The sequence below is a fragment of the Metarhizium album genome (genome assembly GCF_000804445.1).
Source record: "Metarhizium album ARSEF 1941 chromosome Unknown scaffold_12, whole genome shotgun sequence".
In the NCBI taxonomy this organism is placed as follows: Eukaryota; Fungi; Ascomycota; class Sordariomycetes; order Hypocreales; family Clavicipitaceae; genus Metarhizium; species Metarhizium album.
In genome coordinates, this window is record NW_024467586.1 from 499018 (window position 1) to 526923 (window position 27906).

Here is a 27906-nt window from a genome sequence, read left to right on the forward strand (position 1 = left end):
ACCAACATCGTCTTCACCGGTATCAGCCTCACAGACCCAGCTCCACCTCTCATTTGACTCCGAGCAAATGCCCGTCTCTGAGGCATTTAGCTTGTCTGACTCCCTTTGGTCGTTATCCGAGATTGCAATTTTACACTCGACTTTTTGGGAGGACCCTTGGAGAATCAATGCCGGTCAGCTGCTTCTCATGAAGAAAATTCTCATGAAGAAAAAGAATGGGTCACTGTAACACGACGTAATAGATCCCTACGCGCTAACTTCCGGATTGAACTATTGTTGGAGAGAAATTACAATACTGAAATCACCCTGGATAGTGGCGGATCGGCCAGTAGTTTTCGGCAGTCTCTACTCCGTATCGACCATCGCCAATCCAACACTTCAACAAAATGAAGACCGGTCCGAAAGCCCAACTGGCGATATGCATAGGACTAGCTGCTTGGTCCAACGCTCAGTTGAGCAACTGGAAAAGCGACCAGGTGAACACTAGCATATGTACATGGTCCCAGCTCAGAGGTACTTCATTCTTGCCATATCTCCGTCTTACTAATGTCTTCGCTAACAATTCAATTCTACGGCATGCAGCTGCGCTAATTCGCGACACCATTTATCTTGATGGAGGGAGTATATGGTGGACTCCCGGACTTGCATCCGGAGAATCCGGCCTTCCTGTTTATGACAGCAAGTATATCCCAACCATGCCTTTGACCAGATCGTTTCAACTGACATACCAACAGTCAACCTTCAAGGATATGTCCTGTCATACAATCTGTCAGAATCCTTCTCCAAAGACTCAAACGTCACTGGGATTCTTTTAAAAGACCTCATGTCCAAGGCAATTGGCGGATTGCAAAGCGGCATCAGCTCAGAACCAAACTACGACGATGGTGCCATGTTGGCTAATGATGCCGAATTCTTCCTATATGGAGGGGCCCTGGTAAAAATTGAAGGCTTGTACGGCGCACCTGCCGCAGATGCAGTGCTTGCTTATCGCCGATACGCCTATGGCCCAGAAAGGCCGCTCTGGCAAAGAGGGTTCAACAGTGGACGTTTGGACGACGGTGTGACCAGGTATATTGCCTACGGTGGTGCAGTGAGTGCACCGTCAGAGAACAAGGCGTGGTATTTTTCTGGCCTCTCATCTCCAAGTAGAGGTCCGATCAATTTTTTGATTGCCAATGATAACTCAACAACCGCCTCGAATCCCTCCAACACACTTATCGAGCTGGATATGACGGACCAGCTTTTCGAGAAGTGGACCAACGTAACTCTTCCTGACAATATTAAGCCAAGAGCAAACCCTGAAGTTGTCTGGGTGCCAGTTGGGAAGGAGGGTATCCTAGTCGTCTTGGGTGGAGTTGTGTATCCAGACTGGGAATTTCCATCCCGCAAGTCTGCAAACGAAACGGAGAGTGTAAGTGGGCTTTTTCTCCTGATGTATTCTTTTTTCGCTACATACTCTTTGTATTGACATGACGAAAGAAGCTGAAGAGCCCAGAATTCATGCGTGTGATCGACATATACGATATTGCCAACAAGAAGTGGTACCAGCAACCAACAGAAAGTGGTCCAGGAGCAAGGGCGCGAGGTTGTGCCGTCGTGGCGCCCGCAGCAGACAAGTCTAGCTTCAACATATACTATTACGGCGGTTACGACGGAATACATCCGAAGGATGATTACTCCGACGAAGTTTGGGTTCTATCACTGCCGTCCTTCTCTTGGACCTTGGTAAACAAAGGGGCCCCCTTCCACGGCCGTTCGGGACACAAATGTTTTAAGCCGTATCCAGACCAAATGATGGTTTTTGGAGGATATACACCTAAAAAGACGTCATTGCCATGTCTAGATCAGGGTCCCGTCGTGGTTTTCAATTTGACTAGTGGGAATTGGCTGGACGGTTACTCACCAACAAAATATAGCGATTATGGTGTGCATGAGAAGATCATCGCGGCTGTAGGCGGAACCGCATCCGGAGGGGCAACTGTCAGGTCGCCTTCGCCTTCAGGTTGGGCTTCAAAAGAACTAGGCGACGTTTTCTCAGTGGCATATGACACGAAGAAGCTCAAGCAGTATTGGCCGTATGGCTCTGCGTCGCCGCCGTCGCCGCCGCCGCCGCCACCTGGTACTACGTCTCCTCCAAAGCAGCCTAATTCGCAACCTCGTGACCACTTACTCTCAATCATCCTCCCTGCCGTTATCATCCCCGTGCTCTGTTCTATTGGTGTCGGTATAGCGTTATGGTATTTCTGCTGCAGGAAAAAGAAAGCTGCCGCTGTGTCATCCACAGACTCAATAGCAGATGGGAGCGGTTTAAATATTATGACTTGGGTTAGAGGACCCGGAGCGACCAAGAGGTCAATGATGACCGAATCGCCCCAAAAACCCGAAACAGACACTTCTCCCGATATGAAAGAAACTTCCAATTTTGAGCCGATTGCTACGGACAAAGCAGAGACCATAGTATACGAGATGGAAGATACTCAAGTCTCTGAGCTCTGCGGTAAGTAGTGTCTCCATGGCACCCTATCGCGAGGAAGATGACAACTAACATTTGATAGATACGTCTTCTCCTGCGGAGCTACACGGCATAGGATTTACACCGATGAGTTCATTTCAAAAACAATTCGGTCCTTACAACTTCCAAAGGCCCTGTTCTCAGTACAACGTACAATCGGGACTGGGGAGTCCGAGTGCTGCATGTCAGCTGTCCGACGGTGCGACGGAATGGATTGAGTCGCCTTTACTAGGCACATGGTCTCAGTTCACAGGATTAGAGATAGCTAGCCATCCCAGCCCATCCGATCATTCGAAAAAACAAGACGCTTCAGCGGTGTCGCCCGAAGAGGGAGCTCGGCCAGACAGACCCCTGTCTCCGGCCTCAACAAGCGAGAGACTTGGTAGCGATTATTTTGCTGCGGCCGCCATAATGAGCCCCTTGGATCAGACTATGTCTGGAGAGACTGACGACGGACGCTTTGACAATCAGTACTAGGAAATAGTAGTTGTGCCTAACTTTCATTTGTGCTAGTCTTGAACGAAGTTGCAATGTGATACGATGATTAATATGACATATTTACCTCTATAATGCGCCGATGTCATTTAAATATTGGTATATAACAACTTTTAATTTGACCAAGTCTCTTTCCTGTCGGTGCAATCACGGCTGATTTTAACGCTTGTTACAAAAGCTCTGCATGAATGGGACACACCTTGACTACATTTCGACAACCTCATCATCCTCATCGATCTCATGTATCCTGCTACTCGCACCACCCTCTCTCCCGTCCTCGATGTCTTGTCCTTCCACGTCCTCATCTCTCATCAAGACCTGCACCAGCCGTTCGCAAGCTTCTCTGACACCTTCATCGTCCACTCGCAAATGTGTCTCCCTAATAATTGGATACACCCTCACTTTCCTCAGCAGGTCTCGGCCTTCCCTTGTCGTCGTCAACAGCGTCAAGGTCTCAACGTGCGTCTGGATATTATTCTTATCCGAGTCTCGCTGCTTATCCGGCGGCAACAGCTGCAGATCCGGCAGCATCTCCATCGTATCCTCCACCTCATACTCCTCGTTTCCGGTGATGGGGAGCAACACATAGGGCAGGATATTAATGCCCTCTTCGTCTAGAAACTTAGAATGAGAGTCGACATTGAAAGCGACGTTTTTGATAGTACTCGCTACGCCTTTCCTCCTGACGTCCGATTTATGCTCTGTGAAGACTCTGATCTTGGCGAGAGGAATAACCCCGTCGTATTCCTGCTCCGTGAGAAAATGCTTTCGTACCTGCTCATGCTTGGACAAATCGGCAAATACGTAGGCGAGGTAGTCAAAGTCTGCTTTCTTGTTGTATGCGCCGTCTTGGCCCTTGACGAAGAGGTCCATGAGCTGGTTCATGACGGAGTCGTCGGAGCCGAGGGCCTCGGGTGCGCTTTGTTTCCTTCCCAAGACGGACTTGAAACCATCTAGCTTTGATAGATTTGCCAGGAGCATGGCCAGTAAGTTGGCATTGGGCTCCTCTTGGCCCTGTAGACGGGAACGATTAGACGACTCCGAGGTCGTGGGAGGTGACGTGGACTTGGGTTGGACAAGACGTACGACTATGTGGTCCAGTATCACGCCGATGAATTTTTCATCATTGACCAAGTCTTCCGCGACTTCGGGGTCCCCTGATAGGTTAATGAGTATGGTCAAGACTTGTTCGGCAATTTTCTAGTGCAGAGGTTGCATTAGTTTTCCTGCTTCGCCTCTTACGCGAGGTCGTGCAGATGGACGACGGCAGCATACAGGGTAGTCCCGAATCAAGAGTTTCAAGTTTTTAATGGGTTTCATGTCTTGTGTCTTGAATATTGCCGGCTCTGCCGTTGAGTATGGCACTAGGTTCTCCGTGGCCGTCAGACGAATCTGAGGACTGGGATGGGCGATGAAGCCGACGAGCTATTACGAGAAGTCTAGTCAGTATTTTTCTTTTTTTTTAAAAAAAAAAGGTGGAAATAGAAATGAAAAGAAACAGCTTTCGGGAAATTAGGTGGTCAAGCAGCGGAAAGTAGCACACCTCTTCCAGTTCTGTGGGCATGTTTGCGATTGCACGTGTTCCAAGTTGCGTGAGATGGACGCCTTCTCAGTGACCAGACATTTATTTGACGTGAATTTCCAACATGAAGTTTTGGAGGGGCAGCTTTTGGGGGTGGGGATTTCTCGGACCTTGGGGCCCTGATCAGCCTCAAAGCTGGGGGGTCCCATCTCTCAACTGCAACGTCTTGTCGACACGGACGTAATCAACAAGGCCCATTGCCATTTAGCAAAGGTATCAATTGATTGAGAGGTAGTAAATGGCTATGGAAAAGCAAAAGTGCTCGGGTACTGCCGCTAGTTTTTCAGTTCGTATCCCATTACCCTGCGTGGTGTTTGAATTACAGTGCAGCGGCCTCATCACCACAACATACGGCAGCTTTGCAGGGGAAACTATGAAACAAATTGTGAATCTGAAAACGATCAATTGTTTCCTAGTGTTGCCCCAATACTGAATGAAGTCTAAACAACTTAAGACTTATCGTCTGAAATGAAGATCTTGTACGGAGGCGGTGAGCATCCTCTGGGGCAACCAATGCCCGTCTAAGATTACGCCAAACCAAACCGAATCCAGAATGATGAGGGGCGGCAGATCGATAAGGCACAAATTTTTGATTTTCCATCCCACCGCCCGCGCGCCACATTGGAGCGAGAGCGAGCCTGCGAAACATCCAAAAGTTGTCCTCTGTCTTGGGCATTCGCCGTTGTCAGTGCTTCCACTCACAAAGAAATTTCGCGCAGAATGCCCAAGGCAACTACTCCCAAGGCCGATCGGCCCGCCCGTCGCCATAACCCTCTCGAGAACGATATCCTCGCCACCGGTCTCTTGCGGAATAAGCCCGGCAAACAGAAGTCCAAGGACACTGAGGATGCCGAGGACAATTTTGTGGACTCCAAAGCCTCAAAGAACATCCTAAGGATAGGCCGTGAGCTGGCTGAGGAAGAAAATGCCGAGAGGGCCTCTTTCGCTGTCGAGCCAACCGTCGACTCTTTTGGGTACAACTCCCGCTTTGACGACAACCTCAATGCTGAGGAAGGCAGGACATTTGACGATAATGAGGCCTGGGGCGATGACGACGGGGATGTGGACGACATTGAAGTAGAACCCGAAGATCTTGAAATGTACAAGAAATTTATGCCTGACGAGGAGGATGATTTGCTCAAGCATGGTTGGGACCTCAAGCCCGAGGGCGACGCGGTTGAGGGCGAAAGCCGCAACTTGGCAGACATTATTCTGCAAAAGATTGCTGCGCACGAGGCGGCTGAAGCCAGAAAGGATGCCGACGTGCCAGTTGACGATTACGAACTACCTCCCAAAGTCGTCGAGGTTTACACCAAGTAAGTGCCTGTTGTCAACAACAAACCAGACTATGCTGACGGCAACTGCAGAGTCGGAGAGATCTTGTCGCGCTACAAGTCTGGCCCACTGCCGAAGCCGTTCAAAATTCTCCCAACTATTCCTCACTGGGAGGAAATTCTCGAAGTTACCCGACCAGATCGCTGGACACCAAACGCTTGCTTCCAGGCAACCAGAATCTTTGTTTCTCATAAACCCATAGTTGTGCAGCGTTTTCTCGAGATGGTGGTCTTGGAAAAAGTCCGCCAAGACATTTACGAGAACAAAAAGTTGAATGTTCATTTGTTCAACTCTCTCAAGAAGGCGCTGTACAAGCCGTCTGCTTTTTTCAAGGGCTTTCTCTTCCCGCTTATTGGCAGCGGTACCTGCACCCTGAGGGAAGCCCACATAATCTCTGCTGTACTCGCTAGAGTCTCCGTCCCTGTTTTGCACTCCGCCGCAGCTCTGAAGGGCCTTTGCGAGATCGCTGCCCAGGAAGCCTCCCAGGGAAGCGAGGGTGGCGGTGCCACCAACATCTTCATCAGGACGTTGTTGGAGAAGAAGTACGCCCTGCCATACCAAGTCATTGACGCTCTGGTTTTTCACTTTCTTAGATTCCGCAGCGACGACCCCGCTAGCGTACAGGAAGCCGATATCATGGCTGAGGTGGCCGGCGAGGGCGACGTCAAGAAGAAGCTGCCCGTTATCTGGCACCAAAGTCTATTAGCATTTGCCCAGAGATACAAGGGCGACATCACCGAAGACCAACGCGAAGCGCTTCTCGATTTGCTTCTAGGTCACGGCCATTCCGCCATTGGCCCGGAAGTGCGACGAGAACTGCTGGCTGGACGAGGACGTGGTGTTCCCTTGGAACCCCAGGGTGAAAGTCTGGATGGTGACGATACCATGGCAATCGACACTTGAAACGAATGCATGGTGGGAAGGGAAAAACGATAAAGGGCAAGATACGATCATGGCGTTCGGGTACTTGCACGGCGTTTGGAGCTAGTTTCGAGCATGAATGGGCGCGCTTTCGATGTTAGAGCATGTCAGCGGAAGCAGCTTTTGTGTCACAGTCTACGTCCCTGTTCATGCCAACATGCGAAAAGGAATATCATCCGTTACTTTTCTGCAGAGAGCGGTTCACTCGACAACCATTCGCTGCTCGTTCTTTCCTCAGGATCGTACCAACCCGTGGGGATGCCCGTGACCATCTCATACCCGTTGAATTTCGTTCCGCAGGTTGTCTTTCAAAATGTAATCGAGCATATTCCTAGGAACCTAAAGTACCCCTCTACATGTATTTCTACTCATCGACGAGATCGCAAAGGTCGCCGTTTCTTAATAATCTCCGTTTCGCATAACCAACGCAGCTTGACGGTTCGAACACTTGGAACCACCATACGTGACCTCGCCAAAGACAACTTCGGCCTCAGAACGGAAAGCAGCACGCGGGACATTTGGTAGAACTGATGCGCTACTCGAGAGGTCCCATGTCGGACTCTCTGGTTCCAAGGACAATGCTGCCTAGCCCGACGGGAGCAAGCGAGATCAAGTATGCATGAATCATTGCGTCTCGGTACAAGACGATGCTGTGCTAATGCTTGCTCGCCGCAGCTACTTTAACTTCCCTTTCTCAGGTTTCTCGACTCCGCCATTATTCTACCTTACGTTTCCAACAACACCCAATCCCGGCCCTGGAGATTGTCGACGAGGAGGATGGCGGAGTAACATGTTTGACGAAACAGCCAATACAGAATCGTCTTCCTCTGCCGCCACGCCCTTCATACCACCTCATTTAGTCAAGGGCCGCGACTCGCCCTCTGTCTTTAGTGTAGACCCGCCTCGCCCAGCTCGAGAGGGTTACGAATAGGTCTGGTTCCCCGAAGGATACTGGGCAGAGAGACGGCCTGCAGCTGCACCGCGGACAAAGAGTAATGCTAGCTCTCGGTTTTGGAGGTGGAAATCACGATCACGCAAGTCCGTGAGCGAGACGGATGGTAGAGATGCTTCCTACGCGTCGCCCACGGCGTCGGCGGCATCGCCATTGTCCAAGCTTAGCACCCGTGGCGCTCAGCAGGTTCCCAGTCCGTACCTGTCCGAATCTGCCCATGTCTTGTCTTTACAACAACCCGTTGGTCAAGTTGTAGATCACGTACTCGATGAATCCGGTGAAAGTATCGCATTGTCGCCAAACTCGGATGAGGCCAGGATGAACTTTCAGAGGAATGCAAATGCCTCTGGCTTGATCCTGGATGCTTTGTGTCCCGAGATAGCATCTCACACCCCGTCTATTCGGACTGAAATGTCTAGAAGATCCCGGCGATCCAAAAGAAGTGATTTGTTTCGGCATCAGGTCGAAATAGACTCCGAAAATGTACCCGTGGAACAGAATACGGTTTGTGATGATACACAACAAGTCTTTGTCTTGATGGCACCTCAACTTACTGAAACTACAGGTGAAAGATGGTCGTGATGGTAGCCACATACCGGAAGGCAGTAGCCGCCCATGCACTCGGCTCCCTTGGACGACTGTTTGGTCTCACAGTTTTGGCAAGACTGGTGCTTGGTTCAAAGACGAACTTGCGCACTCGAAGCTCAGTCACAAGATCTTTGGCCGGGCTCCCGCGCATGGGAAGCATCCTCGCCAGTCACTGCGTGCAACCTCAACCTCTTCGAGGCGAGAATCCAAGAACACCCAAAAATACGAATCAAGAATGTTCCTTAGCACCAACAGTAGGTTCAAATCGTTGTCTTCTCGCAAGTAGGCATGAACAAGACTAAACTCAATGTTTCAAAGATGGTTTTCGGTCCGGAAACAGCCAATTCCCCGGAGGAGTGAGTACACATACGCCATCTTGAGCCTCCAAACTCGCGGTAGTAGATTACACTTAACAAAGGATTCAGGAAGCCATTCGAGTTAGCACGCCGCCCTTGGACGAGGACACGGCAGACGGCAGGCCGAGAGGTTTCTTTACATCGATGACACCGCCAGACCACAACTCGACCAGCAGCCCATCGCCAACGCAGTCTTCCACTCATTCAAGCCCTCATCATGGCAACCAGCGCAGCAGTTTCTCCTCTCAACCTCGGGAATGGTGGGACCCAATGCCTCGGCGTAGTCAACGCCGAAAGCAGCAGCGTCAATTGCCCTCCGCCGAGGACTTTGAATTCGATTTCCCGGAGCACTTACCAAGCAGTCCCCTTTGCCCTGCCAACATTCGACATAAAAGCGGCGGGACGGGGCTGTGCGTCTACCACGGGCGAAGGAGAGCCAGATCTACCCTGAGGGATGCAAGCGGAAGAGGCACTAGCATAGTACTAACAGGAGGGCTTTATTAGGCTGGCAATGTTTGATTCCTTGGATGTTCTCGAGAGGCGCTCAAAAGCCGTGCTGCTGCTAATTCTCGCGCTCTAGTCCAAGTCGACTTCTTCCGGGGAAATCTTGTTCCTCTTCTTCGTTGAAACCATTCAAAGTCGCTCCAAATTTCGGTCACGTTCAGGGTCTGAGGGCAAGGCTAAGTCTTGAGAAAATGAGGTATTGATCAATGTCAGGGTCCGACGACGTAGCTAGTTCCCAAGAGTATTGAGGTTATCTCCTCCAAAGCGCGCTCCCCACGTAGCTAGATGAAATGGGCCATTTCAAGAGCCCATCACCTATAAAATGAAGCCAGAGAAAAATAAAGGTCGACAGTCCTCGGTATCGATAATTATTGAAATTACGAATGTCCCTGCCCAGGGTGGCCCATGTCGTTTTGTTTTGCCTTCACCTGGTGACATGGCGCGTTTCTGTTTCTGTGGCGGTGAGCAAATTAAAGCAACACGCGTCGCGTCCCCCCCTCCAACATCACGTCAGTCAAGTGACGTGCCACCAAAGCTCCACCTCTCAATTGACCGCATGCCAGAAAAGACGATTCAGCGACTGGAATATCGCCGAACCAACCATCGACTACGAGCTTTGCCTTCAAGCTCGTAGTTGGATTGGCCATGGACCAGGATGCCACCCCGGCTGCCCGAAAGCGATCAGTGGACGACATCGAAAATAACATGGGAACCGAGACGCCTCTCCCCGTCAAAAGAAGAAGATTGGATGGAGCAGCAACAAGCTCACCCTCAACCCCAAGAGCCCTCACGGCCGTTGCTGCAGCTATCTCGAGCGTCTTTGGATACGGACGTCAGTCGCAAAGAGATTCCGAGGGCAATGGATCGCCTTTGACGACTAATTCGACCGTCCCCAAGCCTCCCCTGAACTCCAACAAAAACAGCCTTCCGCCCAACCCAGCCGCTCCAGTTGCGTCGCCGGTGAAGCGTCCTGCCATCAAGCTAGCAGCACTGAAAGGGACGATATGGGACAATGGTGATCTCCCCGAAACTAAGAAAGGGACTGTCCCAAAGCGCCCATTCAAGCAGCCCGGGGCAGCAAGCAGGACGTCAGGTCCGCTACCCCCTGCGTCTGTCTACCAACCCAAGAAGGTGACAGCACCCGCGCGCAAGACCGGCCCTACCGATGGCAACAAAGTAAACCCACCAAAGGGTATTCTCACGCCAACCAAGAGACGAGGCCGACCCCGCAAAAACGTCACGTTTAACCGATCTGCGGATGGCGAAGTGTACTTTGAGGATCTACCCAAGACCCCGAAGGCAACAAAACCACGAACGACCAAGGCGCAAAAGACACAGCAAGAGGATGACGGCATTCTCTGTGAGATATGTTCCAAGCCGGACTCGGAAGCGCCAAACGAGATCATACTGTGCGACAATTGCGATTTCGCTGTGCATCAGCAATGCTACGACGTCACCGAGATTCCCGAAGGCGACTGGTTGTGCAAGTCTTGCTCTCAGGAAGATGTGCTAAAGACCCCAAGCGAGCCCGCCCGTGCGGAAGCCAAAACGAGCGAACCTTTGCATGCTGTTGAGGTGCCCGACATAGTCAACTTGGATCAGCATCTGCGAGGCTTTCAGCGTGTGCTCCTGGACCGGTGCTCAGGACGGCGGCGAATACGCATATTCGGACAAGAGGAGTCTCACGAGAAGGCGAGGCAACTTGTCGAGCAAACTATTGTAGCGGGAGAGGGTAACTCAATGTTGATCATTGGGCCACGTGGGTGTGGCAAGACGACGGTAAGAGATGAAAACGAAAGCGAACAAGGACGTCCATCAAGTTATACTAATGATGGCAATGCCAAGTTGGTGGAAAACATCATGGTTGACCTGTCAAAAGAGCACCGGCACGAGTTCCACGTAGTACGGCTCAATGGATTCATCCATACTGATGACAAGTTGGCCCTGAAGGAAATTTGGCGACAGCTCGGGAAGGAGATGGAGGTTGAAGACGACCTACTAAACAGAGTATGTCGGGACCACAGGCATAGTCAAGGGTCAGCTGCTGACACAAAGGGCAGACAAACTATGCAGATACGATGGCATCGCTTCTGGCTTTACTCTCACATCCCTCCGAAATCATGGGCACTGAGGAAAACCTCACGTCTCGGTCGGTGGTATTCATCATTGACGAGTTTGACATGTTTGCCGCCCATCCCAGACAGACGCTACTGTACAATCTCTTTGACATTGCGCAATCTCGCAAGGCCCCGATCGCTGTGCTGGGCTGCACCACTCGCCTTGACGTGGTGGACATGCTTGAGAAGCGAGTCAAGAGCCGATTTAGCCACCGCTATGTGTATCTTGCCCCCCCCAAGTCTCTGCCGGCATTCTGGCAGATCTGTCGTCAGGGCCTCATGATTGACAAAGCCGATGTCGAGAGCGAGGGTATCGACGTTGATGTGGAGGGTTTCATTGAGTTCCATAAGTACTGGACTCAAAAGATAGAGGTAGACCGTCATACCTGCGTCAGCGCGGCCATGACTTTGCAAGGTGCGGGCTAACAAGGAATTTGCAGGCGCTCTACAAGCAACGACAGTTCCAGCATCTACTACAGTATCACTACTTCACCACAAAGTCTGCCGCCGCGTTCTTTACGGAATGGATACTGCCCATATCGTCACTCTCATCGAAAGATCTTACAATGAACAGCCCGACCCCATCGTCTCCGACGACCTCGTTGGCGCCCCCAGACTCACGGCTGCACTTGTTGTCGACCCTGTCGGATCTTGACCTTGGCATACTGATCGCTGCAGCGAGACTAGACATTGTGGCACACACGGATACGGTCAACTTTGCCATGGCATACGACGAGTACAGTTCGATGGTGGGCAAACAACGGGTCCAGTCGTCGACTGCAGGAATGCTGGCCATGGGCGGCAGCGCTCGGGCATGGAGCCGCGGCGTCGCGGGAATCGCATGGGAGAGGTTGGCCGCGCTAGGACTCTTGGTGCCTGCTGGAGTCGGCGGCAGCAGGTCGTTGGGACACGGGGGGCTGGGCAGCAAAATGTGGAAGGTGGACGTTGCGCTTGAGGAGATTCCGACAGCAGCCAAGCTGAGCGCGTCCTTGTCAAGATGGTGCCGGGAGATATGAGGGGTCGAAACATATCTCGGCCGTTCTTTTGGGGGCTGCCTTGGCTGGTGGAGAGGACACGAGGGCAAGCAATGCGGAGTTGGCACTGGGATATCATGTATATTAGGCGTTTGACATTGTACAACACTGCGTGTAGTCGAAGCATAGGAGTGGGATACAGGGTAAAGAAGGGCGGGCGGTAGGTAGTCGTGTACCACGGGCCACGAGAAGTAGGAATTCAAAAGTGAGCCCACGGACGGATTGATCGCCAGGTTCTCGGAACCGGCATCGTTTCTAGTTAACCTACCATGTACGCAGCACCACGCACGTGCATACGCACGTGCACTTGCCCATTTGGCGTGTGCACGTGGCGCTCGGGTCCCCGCGATCCGCGCACGGAGGCTCCTGGAGATGTGCAAGCTGCAAGGCCAGCTGGAGGCTGGGCGGGGCGCGGCCGACGGAGAGAGGCTGACAGCTGACGCACGGAGAAGCGCAGATTGAAGCCAACCAGTCGACCAGTCATCGACCTGGTAAACACCATCATGCATCTCCCATCCCGTCCATCCTTGGCCCGACTGCTGACTACTAACTAGTTGCTTGCTAGCCTGCGACCCGGGGGCACCTCATTTCCCCATGCATGATTGCTGTGCTCCCCCGTCGCGCACCGGCCAGATGCTGTGCCTCTGATCGATCTGCCTGCTGGTGCTGGGCAATCACCGCTCCGGAATCACCTGGACGACGTTGACGGCGTCAGCGTCTGGCCTTTGTCTGTTTTTCCTGCGTCCGCCTCTCCTCCAGAGCTCGCGCTCACTCCTCGGGACAAACCACCAGGTTCCTCCTCGTCTCCTCTGCCCAGCACGCCCGGCAACATGTCGAAGCGAACAGTCTTCACGACCGTCACTCCCCTCCCCTACGGCCTCACTCGCGAGGCAGCAGTCGCCTTCCTGCACGACCACCTCCAGATGATCGACCTCAACCCCCTCGTCAGGGACCGCCACCGAATCCCTCCGCCTCCCCACGCACCCGACGAAGAACTCGGCTGCGTGTGGTACTCCCTCACCGACAGGGTGTCGTATCTGCCCGGCGGCCTCGCCTCCAGCGACGTCACCTACACGGCGGCATTCCACGACCTGTCGCGCGGCATCCAGACGCACTGCTACGCGCCCATGGGCGTCGAGACCCGCTCCAAGTGGTCCATCGGGGGGTCGATGCCCGGCGAGCCCCTGGAGCCCGTGGAGCTGGGACTCGGAGCCCCGACGACGGGCCTGTACCTGAGGGAGGACGTGGACCTGCGGTGCAACGTCTTCATGACGAGCTTCGTCAAGAAGACCATCAAGAGGAGCCACTCCGGCCTGGTGGACCGCCTACACGACCTCGCCAAGAGCCAGACCAGCAGCGGTGGCCCGGCGGCGGCGCTGCAGCAGCGGCGAGACGTGCAAATCGCAGCGCCCGGCGTCTCTTGGCAGCGCGGCCATCGCGTCCCGGGGCAGGGCACGAACGCGAGCAGTCCGACCCTGGCCATCGGTGCGAACCAGTTCGACGACCGGCCGTTGCCGCCCACCCCGCCTGCCGAGCCGTACGATGCGAAGCCGCCGCCCTCGTTTGATCCCCTCGGGCAACACGGAGCACAAGCTGCCGGGCTCGAGTAGTGGGCGCCACACGGAACTCTGCACACGTGCGCGTACGCATGTAGGACACGTACCTCCCGGAGCGGCGCGCGACGGCGACGGCGACACCGGACTCCGGGGCTCCTGCCATTCGTTCACGTCCCGAGGCGCGATTCTCCAGAGACGGGCGGGGGTTTCATGATATCCACGGATGCGGATACGGATGTAGGGGCACCAGAAACGCGGAAGCTGCCGCCGCCATGGCCGTCCACGTGGCCTCGCCTTCGCCCGGTGTAACTACATGCATCAGCAAGAAACCATCAAGAGACAAGAAACACAGTTTTTGTGCCGTTGTGACATGGGACAGTGGATGACCTTGACTGTCCAGCCCAGGCCAGCCCAGGCCAGGCCGTGCCGTGCCGCGCTCTTGACACACGAGGCTGAATTTCAGGCGTGACTCGTGCGTCGGGTTCGCCACGGTGCTCTGCTCGATGTCGATGTGCCGGGGAGCCCGCCCGGTTCCTCGTGAACGCCGTCGGTGCTCTGTCGGCGGTGGACTCCGCAAGACGCTCGTCGCCCGTGATGGGGTGGCTTCTGGCTGGCGAATATCTGCCTGCCACAGCTCGTCACGGCTCCTCACGGCTCCTCACGGCTCGTCTTGGTCTGGTCTGGGCGGACCTGCACACGCCGGCTGGATGCTGGATCCGAACGCCAGGGGACGGACGGGCAGCGCGACGAGTCCTACCCTGAACGCCCGTCGTGAGGCGGCAGACGGGCACGGGGACGGACGGGCGCTCGAGTGCCACGGCGGCGGATCTACAAAGTCCAGCGTACATGCACGCGGGACGTGCTTGACTTGGCGGCGTCTGTCCGGCAGCACGTCTTCAAGGGGCACGTCGTCAGTCACCAGTCCGCGCGTCTTTGTCTCCGTGTCTCCGGGACCCCTCACAAGCGACACGTGTGACGTTGCCAGAGAAAAAAAAAAGTTCACATTATATTCAAGGGGCACCGGCGCAAGGACAAGCCATCCCGCGGAGCGTCAAAGCTCGCAAAGCATCCCCTCCATGCGATGCCGAAAGAACACCAGCAAACCCAAACCCGATCATGGAAACAACGCCCTAGACCCAAAAAAATAAAAAAAAAGTCTAGTCAATGAGTCCCAGATCCCAGGTTACGGCCCGGGAAGTAAAGGGGGTGGGCACCATATTCCCGCCAAACTCGCCGCCGTATTAGATTATAGCTGTCCAAATTTTTTGGGTGATAACAAAAGGACTCCCCCACCACGAGCGAGACGTCACGCAGCTCGCGGGCCGTTTCCGCGGCGCAGGCTCACAGGGCAAAGGCGCCGACAACACCGGCGGCAGCCATGGCGAAGCCATAGGCGGCAGCGAGGCCGTCGGCACCGGCGACGACGGCGCCAGTGGTGACGGGGGGCTTGACGCCGCCGGTGGTGTGCACGGGAGGGTTGGGAGGGCTGGGAGGAGGCACCACCTTGGTATGGTGAGCAGGACGGGTCTGGCGATGGCACGGACAAGTCAGCCTTCCAGTCGGTTTCGAGGAAAGAGGCGAGGCACAAGACGACACGACGACGGAGACAGAGACAGACATACCTCGGTGATGGTGCAGGGGCACTCGCTAATGGTCAGAGTGGTGGCCGCGGTGACGGTATACGTCTTGGTGCCGACGGACAGGGTCGTAGGCCCCGGGCAGTAGGTGGTGAAGCGGCTGACGACCTTGGTCCGGGTCACGACAGTCTGGTTGGTGGCGTGGCTCCTCGTGCTCCACGAGGGCTTCTCCCAGGTGGACGGCGTGTGAGGCCAGTCGTGATGCTCAGAGGTCGGGGCCGGCGCGTACTCGGCCGCCTTGGACGTGACGCCCAGCTGGACCGTCGCGGGCTCCTGGCCGAGGACGGACGTGGCGAGGGCGGCGACGACGAAGAGGGCCTTGGTATGCATCGTGGCTGGGAGTCGGGAGACGAGACGAGAGAGAGACGAGACGGGAGAGACGAGCAGCAACGAAACAGCGAGCGAGCGTGGTTGGGAACGAGTGTGATATCTGGGCTGGACAGCAAGGGCGGCTCACGATGGGGGTTCGGTGAAGGCAGGGAGGCAGAGGCAACGTCCAGACCACGGCGAGACGCGCCGGCCTTTTATGTTGCAGGTTGGTCGTTTCTCGCGCCCTCGCGGCGTGCGAGGGCCCGCGTGAGCGACTGTGTTTTTGTTTTTTTTTTTTCCTTCTGTCTTTCCGTGTTTCGCCTTGTGCCAGACGTGGCAGCATGCCAACGAGCGTCTCGTCGATCTTGATTCTCGTTCACGCCGCCCACGCAAACGGGCCGGCTAGTCGTGGGCAGCGTGCCGGCGCCGGCCCAGGATGGGAAGGCGCAGGCGAGACACTGGGCAGCGAGACAGTGCGCCGCAGCGCCGCAGCCAGCCCAGCCAGCCCCCGAAGGCGTCCCCTCCCCGGTGCCCCGGTGCCCCAGGCCAAGGGCGGGCTTCCCCCTTGCCTCGGGCTTTTGAGAGACACGACGGGGAGATAGAAAATTAAAATACCAGACGGGTCGACCGGCCGCTTTTCCGCCTTTGTACGAGACACGCCGTAGACGTATGCGAGAAGAAAAAAATCACACTGCTCCGTACACCTCGTCGAGTCCGACGATGGACGCGGCCAGCCAAGGTCAAGGTGCGTGTGAAAAGGGAGACGGGCGGATGGAAGCATCTCCACCAGTCCCCCCCCCCCTTCTTTGGCTTCCTCCCCTTCTTGTTCCTCCCCTTCCTGTTCCTGGCCCGGCCCGGCGGTTGCGCCCTTCTGCGTCTGCGTCTGCGGCTGCGTCTGCGTCTGCGTCCTCGTCCCTCCCCTCTTGACTCTTCCTCTTCATTCCAGTTTCCAGACGCAGACGCAGCGCACTCGTGCCTCGTGCCTCGCGCCGCGTGCCAGAACCAGACACGCCCGCGGCAACGAGCCGGCTTCCATTCCTCCCCTCACCCGTCGCCGCCTGCTGCGGAATGACTCTGTCTCTCCTTTGTCAATCACCTTCTGGCCGTTTGCTGCCTCGACGCTGCCGCCGCTGGTGCTCGTCTGTGCCTCGACTCTCGAGTTGGGCCGTCGTCTCGTGTGTGCGCACCCATGCGTGACGCTTCCGCTTCCGCTTCCGCTTCCGCCTCGTCTTTGCTCGCCCTCCGCGACTCTCTGCGCTGTCCGTCAGTCGCAGCCCTGGGCTCTCTTTTCGTCTTTCCACTCCGCATCCTCTCCTCGTCGCTGTCCGCTGCGCTCGTACGAGTCCGAGACAGCCTCCATGCCGACCGAGGACGAGGACGTGCAGTCTCGTCAACAACGCCTTCGTCATCACAAACACGTCAAAGAACTTCCCGTCCCTTGGAGTCTCTCGTTTTTTTTTTAGTTTCCTAGTCTACATACCACTGCTGCCAGCCCCCCACATGCTGCTGTCTGATGTCTGCTCTCTGCTCTCTGCTGCCTGCCAAGCATGCCTGCAGACCCCGAGAGAGACCCTGCCCTGTACGGAGCAACGTCTTTGTGTTCTAGCCAACAAGCACCTGTGCACTTCCGTCCCAAGCCTGGCCTTGCTCAGCCGTGGGAAACCCTCAAGCGTATGCCCCGGTTGGCTTCGGCCCCGACGTGTAAGCCCCTCCTCCGCCACGTCGGCTTTCGTTCGGGGCCTCGCGGGGAGCGACGCCGTGCCACAGGGCAAGTCAACCCCGACAGTCTGGCTGGGTACGTCGTCTGCTTCTGATGGACCTTGGGGGCCTCGGGCCGCTTCGCCTTGTGCTGTCTCCTGCCAAAGACGCCACACCGTTGGTGCCAGCCTTGGTGCCATCCATGCCGCATGCCGAGGCGACCTCTCGACTACGCCCACCCAGAACCTCTAGTGGTCTCACTGTGGCCACACATGGCCTGCCCCCTGACAAAGGCGTAATATCAGCGCATGCCATGCTGTTTTGCGGTGCCCCGTCCGTCGTGGGAAAGCGTGAAAAACATGGAATTTGTCCCTCGGGGCTCATTTTCCTCCGACGCCCTCTTCATTTCCCATCGCCATAGAGACGCGGGGGGCGAGCTGACGTGCTGCATCACAACATGCTTGTCAAGGGAACAAGAGACACAAACAAAACCAGCACGCAAAAACGTAAGAATAGAGGCACCAGCGTTATCGGCCCCGACTGACTGCTCGTTCTGGATTCCCTGCCTGCTGACCCACGCCTGTGGTATTGCTCTTGTATATAATCAGGCAATAAAACGGGGGGCGGGCAAAGTATATAATTCCGAAAATATGACGCAAGAACACCGATTGATGCAGAGGTATAACGTCTCAAATCTAGAACATGTCGTGACAAAAGCAAAATGACCATGGAAAACCCGAAATCGACGGCTGCCTCGTCAATGGTGGAAATGCTGTTTTGCTGACGCAAACGTATAGACTTTAACCGACAGGGGGCATGACTCGCGACCGCTCAAGTCGATCAATGGAAGTTGGCCGGCTGCATCCGACTCCCAGCCCGGTAAGCAAATGCTTGTTATTTACGGTTAGAACGACTTTGGCTCCGCTCGGGTGCGCGGGCCGACATGTCGAGATCGTAGTTCCTGAGTTGCTGCTCGTACTTGGCGTTGCGAAGAAATTTTGGTACCGAATCCTGCTCGAGGGGGAAAAGAGTTTTTTCCCATCACGTTAGCACAGTCCGCCGGTGTTACACGCGATCCATGAGCGCACTACAGGCCCCAGGGGTGCAAGGGTAAAGGGCAAAGTATTCTAGAACACGGAAGGGGGACTCACGCTAGCCATCAGCTTGAAAACGGCATTTTGCGCGTCCTCAAACAGAGCTGTCACCTCTTGCAGCGTTTCAATCATCGTGTTGTCCTGGCCCACCGCCTTGGTCATGCGAGTGGCCAGGTTGTTGCGGAGTTGGTGATCGATATTCAGTTCGCAGGGTGATCCTGGGGCCAAGAAGGCATTGTAGATACCGTAGGCTTGAGCCATGATTTCCTTGATGGTGTCCATGGAGCTCGCGTTTGGTGCCTTTTGGGCTTGACGTATGGCGTGCTTGCAGCTGCGTACAAACTCGCCCACGTCCTTGTAAAATGATAGATTCTCCTCGCAATGAGTTTCTCGCAGGTTTTCCCTGAAAAGAAGACGCAGGGCAGCGTCATTCAGAATCTTTTCCAGTCTCTGAGTGTTGGAGTCTCTTGTGATGCCATTTCGCTGAGAGCTTGTGCCGTTTTCGCTCTCGGATGCGCGACCCCTAGAGCCACTTCCGTTGATCAGCTCTTTGCCGCGCATGGTGAGCTGATAGATGGCATGCTTCGTTGGCTGGAACAAGTTGTATCCGCTGTTTTGTGACATGAAGGTCCGATCCTGAACGATGGGCTCCATCAAATCGTGCTCGACAAAGAGGGATGCAATCTCAACGGTCTCGCGGCGGTCGACAATGGTGGAGCAGTCCATCAACCAGTCCGTGGTGGCTTTGCCAGTGAATGTGTCCTTGTAGACCTTGCCATTGACCTTGCGCTCTGCTGCCATCTTGACTCCAGTGAGACCATCCTTGTAGTCGTGTAGGGAGTCGGAGTCTGCGGCTGTGACGCTGGTCTTGACGTTGCGTCGGTCGGTACCAACAAAACGACGGAAGATGACCTCGATCGTGCCCCAGTCGTGAAGGAGCTTGTCCGTTTGCTGATCACGTTCCAGAATGACCAGCTGTGCTGAGCTCGTGTTGGACAATTCTGCAACCTGCTTCTGTTGGATGCCATTTCTGGAACAGAAACGATCCAACACTGTGATGCCCTTTGGGGTCAACTGCCAGACGGAACCCTTCATGTTGTAAACTTGCTGGTATTTACCGTCTGCAGATTCGATGAAACGGGCCTCCACGAAGCGTTGGCAGATGGACCTTGCCATGTCTTGAGCCATGGAAAAGGTTGTCGTTGTCGTCGTGGTAACAATCCTGGAAGGGTCCTTGGGATCGGGCATTCGGTTTGATTGTGAGAATTTCAGTGAGCCAAGGTTATTGATGGCATCTTCTGAGAGGAAGGTGTATTCGACTTTTGACAATCGTACACGGTGTGCAGAAAGAGGCAGCAAGCTGACAATGAGGGTTGCGAACAAATCTTTGAAATCCTTTTTTTTTCAATTAGTACAAGCCTTCTGATCAAATGATGCTGGAAAACAAAAATGAGGAGGCAGCGCCATATTGCGCTTCCATTATCTGTTGCAACGTGGGGGGACACTGCCTATCGGAGTGGAATAATCAAGTGCTTGGGCAGGCAATCACAATGTTGGTTGGTATATTGGTGAGTGGGTGGGTGGGCGAGTGATTGAGTCGAGCAGTCAGTTCCGCGTGGCATGGCCAGGCAGGCGACGTTTACAGACCTGCCTGCGTCGTCGTGGGTTGCAGACGCTTCTCAATCTGACGTGATGACCAAGTCGCTCATTGCTTTTCCGGCATGGAAATGCACATCTCTCCTCATCTTTTGGGTATCAAGGCAATCATGAATGTCGGTTGATAAAACACAGCATACATTCAAAGGGCGAAGGTGAGGAAAAGCAAGAGCATCAAATTTGCAGAAAACATACCCTTGTGAAAGGTCGGTCATCGTCAGTCATGCGCAGTAAGCGCGACGATGTTTGATGCATTTTTCTATCAGAAGGTGTTACCCTGATAGGTGCTGGCAGGCTTGGATTGGCCTCCGAGTATGGTTGTGACGGCGGGACGTTTGCCTGCCCTGCTCGAGACGCCACCTTGATTTGGGCTTTCGAGGCAGACGTGAAGGAGCTGTTGGCAGAATAGGCCTTGGCCCCTGCGGTTCTTCCTGGACTTGAGGGGTCTGGACTAGGCGCAGATATAGATTGCAAAGAGAAGCGAGCTAGTGCCGAGTGAGACTGTCGAGGCCGAATGACGGGTTCAGATATGCCGGCGAATGAGTTCTGGCTTCTGTCCAGAACGGCGGCGGCTCGGCTGAAAAAGCTGGTGGCAGAACGCTGAGATTTGGACAAGGAGTTCGTGGACGGTGTGCTAGAGTGTCGCTGGTGGTGGGAGGAAGCGGAAACGGTGGTGATGTCGGCAGGCAAGCGGTCTGACGTCGATGATCGAGGTGTAGAAGAGGCGTAGTGCTTCAATGGCGGGGTGTGGTGCGCGTGCTGGTTGTCGTGACAGTAGTGATGCGTCTTGGAAGCTTGGGAGGGAGTGTCTTCTTCGATCGGGGGCCGATGCGACAGGGCGGCCATCTGATGAAGCGAAAAAGAGGTTTGGATCAGATGGTGACGGCGATGGGAAAGTTGAAATAGAAGACAAAGCGGACGGCATGGGACGCGCGAAGAATTAGGACAGAGTTGGTCAGGGCCTAGGTCTAGCGTCTGGTCTCAAGTGCTCAAGTGTCTGGTCGTTCACCCCCCGAGAGGGGTGGAGAACAGAGGGGTGTGCAGAGTAAGTACGGACGCATACGGAGTAGAAGAGAGGGAACTTGAGGATGCGGAGCACCCATGTGCCATTAAAACGTGAGACGGCAGGAAAAGACGAAGCGGGCAGGCAGCCAGAGAGGGCACAGAGCCAGGTCCACTCCCCATGCTTCGTGCTCCAACGTCCTTGACCAGACCCCGTCCCCATGTACATGCCCATGCTCTCAGTGCCATGCCATGCCATGCCATGCCATGCCATGCCATGCCGTGCTACCTGGGCCATGAGCCATGCGGCGGCAGGAGATGAGAGTCCGTGCTGGAGTGTAGCCGCCGCAGGGGTCGGGAGTAAGAGGGTCGAGAGCACTTGCCGCCAAATCTTCAGGTGGTGCTGGGCCGGGAAGAGAGGGGGAGGGGGGGGGCGTGAGCGTGAGCGTGAGCGTGAGCGTCTGGTGAGTTTGTGGGTCATCACTGGCTCGAGGGGCTAAGCCAGCATCGAGGCCACCGATGATGGCGTGCGCGCAAGGGCCGGGGCTTCTAAAGTGGAAAGGCCACTCTGGCACTCGAAATGCTTCACCAGCTCGACGCCACGAAGCAGACAAACGTGAAGCAAGCTTCTGACCGTCATCACTTCACCACTTCACCACGCCAACATTGGATCCTGACGAGGACTGCCCCAGCTCGGATTTTTCCAACTGCGGTTTGCAGTGTTGGCTCCCATGTTGATGGCTCAATGTCGAGGCTGTGTTTGCTTGGCCACGGCTGGCCGAAGGTGAGCCCATTGAGGCAAAACAGACCTCTGCAGCAGTCGATGCGGGCGTCCTTGGGATCTGACATTGATGACGGGTTCTGCTTGGCTTCTTGGACAGCACGTGTATCGATGGCGCGTACGGTATGCTCGCTCGCAATGATTCCAGCGCTGGGCGGAATGACGCAGTGGCATCTTGTGTCCGCCGACGTCTGCGCACAGCACGCGCAAACTTGGGCCTGCGACATGCGACTGTTCGATGCCGTTGGGGTTCCCAGCACATACGTGGGCATGCCTCTTCGGGTGAATCAGTGCCCTTGCGCTCGACTGGTGCTTGAGCGGATCGTGAATGACTGACACGAGACCAGCTCGCATGTGCATGGCCACTACTCGCATTCCTCACTCAGTTAGGCCTTGCTATCCTAGGGCCAACAGATAGACACGCTGGGGACGAGGACAAAAGATCACGACAGGCACGAAGGATGGAGCATAGCAATGCGAGAGCCAGTTATCGAACAAATGCTGCAACGAGAATCCTGCCAAACGCCTATTATAGCCCAGCGTCGTCTTAACGAACCGCGTTGCCCTCGAGCTCGTCCACTGACTTGAATAAGGACCAAGTTAACACCTGCCATTGCCTGACACAGGGCGGACCAGGGGGTGCCTGAGCAGGAGTCGTGAAGAGGTGGGGTTTGCTCCGTCGTGAATCCGAAAGAAGAAAGAGGAGGACGGTCGTGAAACAAGCACTAGTAAGTAGTGTTGGTAGTCGTAGTGGTGATGGTCGTAGTAGTCGTCGTAGCAGTAGCAGTAGTAGTCCTAGTCCTACTGCTACTGCTGCTGCTTCTACTACTCTGCAAACCCCCTGGACGATGACGAGCGGAAAAGGAAGGAGATAGCAAACGAGGAGGAGGAGGAGGAACACGGGTTGAAAAGGAATAAAAAGGCAGGGGCAGCGATGATGGGGTTCGATCAGTCATGCAGGCTCCTTTAGCCGCCGCTGCATGACTCTTGACAACCCGAGCAGACTCTACCTTAAGTACGTACCTAGGTACCTGCTCAAGGTACTCCGTACCGACCTAGGGATCTAGGGATAGGGAGGTAGGCAATATTACAAAATTGACGGAGTATTCCGAACGAAGAACTATGTACCTCCCTGGCCTAGGTACTTGGTTAGATACTTCGCTAGGTACCGGGCCTACCAAGACGAAGTCGATAACTCGAGTAGCGACCCAAGCTCCAACTTAAAAAGAAGCACGTGTATCAAACATGTCGTTGGCTGGCAGGCTGCACGTCCATCGTCAATGTCTCAAACTCCCTGCCAAACCCCAAACCCTAGTGTGATTTGGGCCATGTGCAAGTGGATGCAACACAGGGCAGCCGGTATACTTCCAAGATTAGCAACTTACTCAAGTGCATAGGTAAGTGCCTACTTAGTAGGTAAGGACCTACCTGGGCGCGTATGCCGTGGTGGAAAGGGTGAGCTGGCCAACTGTTACTAGTTACTCAAGTAAGTAACGTACTTCAGTAAGTGAGTAGTTCAGAGGCTAGCCACCAACTCGCCAGGCACCTCGCAGCGCGTTAAAATATTGCGTACTTGTTGTAACGGAAGGGGGGAAAAGAGCAAAGGGAAAAAGAATGGAAGAATGGAAGAAGAACTAAAATTCGGCAGAAGTAAAAGCCTGAAAAGTCAATCACGATAGGCCTCTCGTCCTTCTGACGCAAGGTGTCTGGTACTTCGTGCGGCGTAACTGACAAGTTGCTAATCATAGTTACGTGATGATGCCGAAGCGAGCGAGCTCCGGATCAGGCTCAGATCCACCGGGCAAGGACGACATGCCGCGTCTTGGTTTTTCTCTTTCTTCATCGGTGATACTTGGCTAGTCCACTTGGTTATTGCGTCAGGCGTGACTTTTGCTTTTGCCCTCGGGAGCCGCGTGAGCGACGCAGTCCGTCAGACTGCTCAACTGGTGGGATTCATGCGCCAGCTCAACAAGTCACGATTACTAGGCACCGTTAGTAATACGCAACTAGGGACATATGCACTTGACTATTATGTATCCGTGGATTGTCCTGTCGTGTTACAAATAAGCTGCATGGCAGCCTCAGGCAAGCCCTGACAGCACGGAATTGATCGGTCGGAACCAGGCGGCTTCGAAGACTTGGATCCCCGCCTGCTAAGTAAGTAGGTAGGTACCTAAGTAAGTAGGAACGAAACATTGAATGCACAAACGAACTCCTTGTACCAAGGTGCTATTAATAAGGTGCCCAGTACGCAGTTGTTGTCATCAATCCACAACCGGCAAGACCAAGCGCCTTCTGCCTTCTTTCGGAACGAACGGCGTCCCCGGCGCGCGGCCGACTTCAATCTCCCTTTGTCAAAACGAGTCCCCGCACGCTAACCTGCCTGCATTGTGAGGCGTCGCTTCCCGGCTCAGACTGCAAGAAGAGTAACCGCACCGCTCGGCCGGAAGGTCTGGACAGACAGAAGAGGGCAGGAAGCAGGAGGTCGCCGAAGCGCCGGCCTTTCAGTAATGTGCTCCGCTAATGGAAAAAAAGTTGTTGCAGCAGGTGATAAGCATTGGTGGGGCCGCTTACAACGTGTGTTGGCGCAGAAATGCCACCAGATTTGCTCGGAGCAGGGCAAGGCTCGCCGCTGAAGGGCCCCAACGACCAATCAGCCGGGCCAGCCATGCGACTTGATGGGTCATGGCTCAGTTCCGAGTACGGAGCACCAACGAGTACCTACCTAGTAGGTAACTTACTTAAGTACGGAGTATGGAAAGCTACATGGGCCACACCGCCCATCGGCTCTGCCCGCTCAGGCGACGCCTGCCTGCCGTGTGGTGCTGGGGTGCTGTGTCGTGGCGACTTGCTTGCACAAAAGCCGGAAGCCGTATCTATCGTTGCTACCCAGTCGCTGGGCGTTTGGAACCATGCGCAGTCTTGTTGTATTCGGACGACAATACTCCGTCCGCGACGCCGTGACAGTGGACAGTGCGACTCAGGCGTGAGCCCCGAGGGAACAATGGCAGGGCATGTCAAAAAGTGGAACCCCCCTCGAGCACTCGCACGAGCTTCTCCCAGATCGGCGCGTGGCTCCAGGGATCAGTGTCCAACAGCCTAGGCCGCTTTAGGCAGCCCGGCGCTTGCTTGTTCGTGGCCGCCGTGGGGACGACGCAACGGGCGCGCACAAGTGCTGGCCCGGTGGCTTCAGGTGGCTTGTTGCCCGTCCGTCCCATGTTCGTCCATCTCGGGTTCCCATGTCAGGCCCGTCCATCAGCCTTGTCTAGACGCCATCGAGAGCGAGTAGAGGTTCGTTATGCCGCGTCATGATCCGCCAATTCTGAGATTCACTTCACAAGTCCCCCAGCAATATCAGCCACGTTATGGCATGCACTGAGCTGATGGTATCCACGAGGCGGCCCACAATTTCACGAAACGAGATGTACTCCGAAGTTTGATGGCTCGCATTGCCGAAAATTTTCCGATTCCTTGACTCCGCCTGTAACTTCGGCGCAGCAGAGCGCGTTCCGGAAAGTATCCGCTGTCGGCTGGACAAATTTGTCACCAGGGATGCGAGTTCCAACCCCTTTCATTATGAGTAGATGATTGGATCAAGGTAGCAAACAAAGGGTTGTGCTTACCTTTGTGAAGCTGAAGAGCTTTTCTTTTCAGCTGCCCGTGTTTCCGCCTGCGCCAGATCCTATCAAATAGCTAAGTATCTGAAAAAAGCATTCAACTGGTAATGGACAGACGACTCAGCGCAGCCTTGGATCTCCGGGACATTGGGCAACCGGTCATCGAGGAGAAGGAGTCTCACATCAGCCCCTAAGTGAACGGTTAGCAGGAATTCCGTAATGCCGTGGTACCGAGCATAAGCTATAAAATATTTCTTTAAAGCAGACAGGGATATCTATACATCAAGCCGTATGTTTCCTGCTGAACGGGCAAGGGGCGTGTCTCATGTCTACGGGGCACTGTCGCAACTGTCCTGGTCTTTGAAATCGATCGCTCACCGTTTCCCCACAAAATTTCTGTGGCAAGTGGTGATGTTTCGGACAAGCTTTTCGACAGAGAACAAAGCCATGCAATGTCAGACTTGTGTGTATGGGCCGTTAGTTTTCGTCATTTGCAAGGCAAGAAACATTCCATGTGACTCGCCTGGGTCGAGTGCGTGTACGAAGGCACGCGGGCAGCAGGAAACCGCGAGACACGAACCACCCAACTAAATCGATATCGTGTTTTTTGTGCTCCTTGCAGCTGGTATTGTATTTTCCTCGGTCGGAATTCTGGGGAGAGCTGCCAAAGATTTCCCTGCTGAAGGCCAGCGTCGAGTGAGTAAAGGCGCTTGGTGTGGCTGGTTGTCCTGCATTGGCTTGTCATGCTATCAACGGAATTCCACGCTCAATGTGTCTCTTGATCTCGAAATAGCATCCGCTCTGGCGTGCACAATGAGCCAGGATGCGCTGACTCGACTTGTATCTATAACTCGTAGCGCATCTGCCTTGGCAAACAGCTGCCACATAGTGGACAGAGTTTCTGCACGTCGCTCATCATTGGCATGCTTATCAGTGTGTATCTCGAGCGAACAGACCCAAAACCAAGACCAAAAAAACAGGAATTTGCGCCGCAATGCTTCTGGCAAGGGGAAAAAAATATGAGCGAGGGAGCTAGATGGTATGACCGTGCTTGATCTTGTCCCCGTCGACTATCACTTTCTATGTGCAAACCACAGATAATGAGTTCTTTGACTCGATTAGACCATTCAACTATTAGGGTGCTTACTCAATCTGAATGACTTGGCTGGATTCAGGCTGCCGTCGTGTAGAAGTAATTGGTCCACAACAGAGGACGCGAGACTGGATGTGATTATATCCAACAAGAAACCAGCGACAACAACGACAACGTCAGCCAACAGCGTCTGGCCGAGTGATATTGGGCGGTATTCATATCACCATCATGTGGGGTTGGTATTTAAAGCGCAAATTGAATAGTCAAAGGGACCTAGCAATTCTAGTCGTGGCACGGCGGCGCCTTTCACCCTCCACCTAGGCTTGCGTTCATCATCTACTCGTTTGCTCCCCAGGGTACCTTTTCCCCATCAAGGATGCGACGAGACACAGACTCTCGGACGGGCGAATTGTGGCAGGGCATATCTTGATTCTTTTAACATGGCGTGTCTCATCACAAGGTTAGAAACCATGGTGGAGACACAAGAACGCGCTGGCCCCCCCAAATGAGTTGCAGATTCGGGTACGGAGTACGGAGAAGCTCATGTCTGTCAATATCTGCGGTGAGACGGTTCGCGGCCTCGGGGCTGCTGCCTGGGTACCAGCCTGTTCGCATAGATGTCGTGGGGTGGATTAGGCCAAAGCCTACCAAGCGATGTGACGATGAAATAGTTTTGCTTCTGCAAGGGAACGTGTCTCGGAGATTTCGAGGCACGATGTTGCTGGTTGTCCGGAGGCAATTATGCAAGCACAGCCTCTGCCGTCAATTGCTGCAGTTGGCCGCGATATCGCGGGACTGGTGGAATGTCGAGTTCAAGGAGAGAAGTTTTTTGGGCTGATCAGACGTGGTAAGACGCTTGCAGGGACTCGACCTGACGACTCTGGGCCGCTCCTTCCTGAGGTGGCAATGATTAATTGCGCGATGGTTACGGAGTACTCTGCATCCATCTAGACGATTGATTGATCATTGAACCCACGAAACCAAAGACTAAGGTTGTCCGCCTCCACAAGGCGAACCATAGATGGTTTTTGGCCGAGCCAAGTGGATATTCCCGGTCGGACGGAGCA

At 54.5% G+C, this 27906-nt stretch overlaps 7 protein-coding genes across 7 annotated transcripts; 4 read left to right on the plus strand and 3 right to left on the minus strand.

The window, feature by feature from the left end:
* Positions 1 to 386: 386 nt before the first annotated feature.
* Positions 387 to 2989, plus strand: MAM_05153 (Galactose oxidase/kelch, beta-propeller; the record flags this gene model as incomplete). The annotated part of the gene is made up of 4 exons (XM_040823951.1): positions 387 to 492; positions 735 to 1411; positions 1480 to 2497; positions 2556 to 2989. 4 exons carry the CDS (start codon positions 387 to 389, stop codon positions 2987 to 2989), a joined length of 2235 nt encoding a protein of 744 aa, XP_040678110.1.
* A 222-nt stretch (positions 2990 to 3211) lies between these two features.
* On the minus strand, positions 3212 to 4571 carry MAM_05154 (putative domain UPF0507; the record flags this gene model as incomplete). Its single annotated transcript, XM_040823952.1, has 3 exons — positions 3212 to 4207; positions 4283 to 4432; positions 4551 to 4571. 3 exons carry the CDS (start codon positions 4569 to 4571, stop codon positions 3212 to 3214), a joined length of 1167 nt encoding a protein of 388 aa, XP_040678111.1.
* Positions 4572 to 5309: 738 nt separating this feature from the next.
* Positions 5310 to 6827, plus strand: MAM_05155 (Bystin; the record flags this gene model as incomplete). Its single annotated transcript, XM_040823953.1, has 2 exons — positions 5310 to 5905; positions 5957 to 6827. The coding sequence occupies 2 exons, from the start codon at positions 5310 to 5312 to the stop codon at positions 6825 to 6827; spliced, it is 1467 nt and encodes a 488-aa protein (XP_040678112.1).
* Positions 6828 to 9890: 3063 nt separating this feature from the next.
* MAM_05156 (Zinc finger, FYVE/PHD-type) lies at positions 9891 to 12378 on the plus strand (the record flags this gene model as incomplete). The annotated part of the gene is made up of 3 exons (XM_040823954.1): positions 9891 to 11252; positions 11306 to 11734; positions 11803 to 12378. The coding sequence occupies 3 exons, from the start codon at positions 9891 to 9893 to the stop codon at positions 12376 to 12378; spliced, it is 2367 nt and encodes a 788-aa protein (XP_040678113.1).
* Positions 12379 to 13226: 848 nt separating this feature from the next.
* Positions 13227 to 14006, plus strand: MAM_05157 (uncharacterized protein; the record flags this gene model as incomplete). The annotated part of the gene is made up of 1 exon (XM_040823955.1): positions 13227 to 14006. One exon carries the CDS (start codon positions 13227 to 13229, stop codon positions 14004 to 14006), a length of 780 nt encoding a protein of 259 aa, XP_040678114.1.
* A 1287-nt stretch (positions 14007 to 15293) lies between these two features.
* On the minus strand, positions 15294 to 15919 carry MAM_05158 (uncharacterized protein; the record flags this gene model as incomplete). The annotated part of the gene is made up of 2 exons (XM_040823956.1): positions 15294 to 15455; positions 15575 to 15919. The coding sequence occupies 2 exons, from the start codon at positions 15917 to 15919 to the stop codon at positions 15294 to 15296; spliced, it is 507 nt and encodes a 168-aa protein (XP_040678115.1).
* Positions 15920 to 18723: 2804 nt separating this feature from the next.
* Positions 18724 to 21192, minus strand: MAM_05159 (regulator of G protein signaling pathway; the record flags this gene model as incomplete). The annotated part of the gene is made up of 2 exons (XM_040823957.1): positions 18724 to 20085; positions 20542 to 21192. 2 exons carry the CDS (start codon positions 21190 to 21192, stop codon positions 18724 to 18726), a joined length of 2013 nt encoding a protein of 670 aa, XP_040678116.1.
* Between the last annotated feature and the right edge of the window lie 6714 nt (positions 21193 to 27906).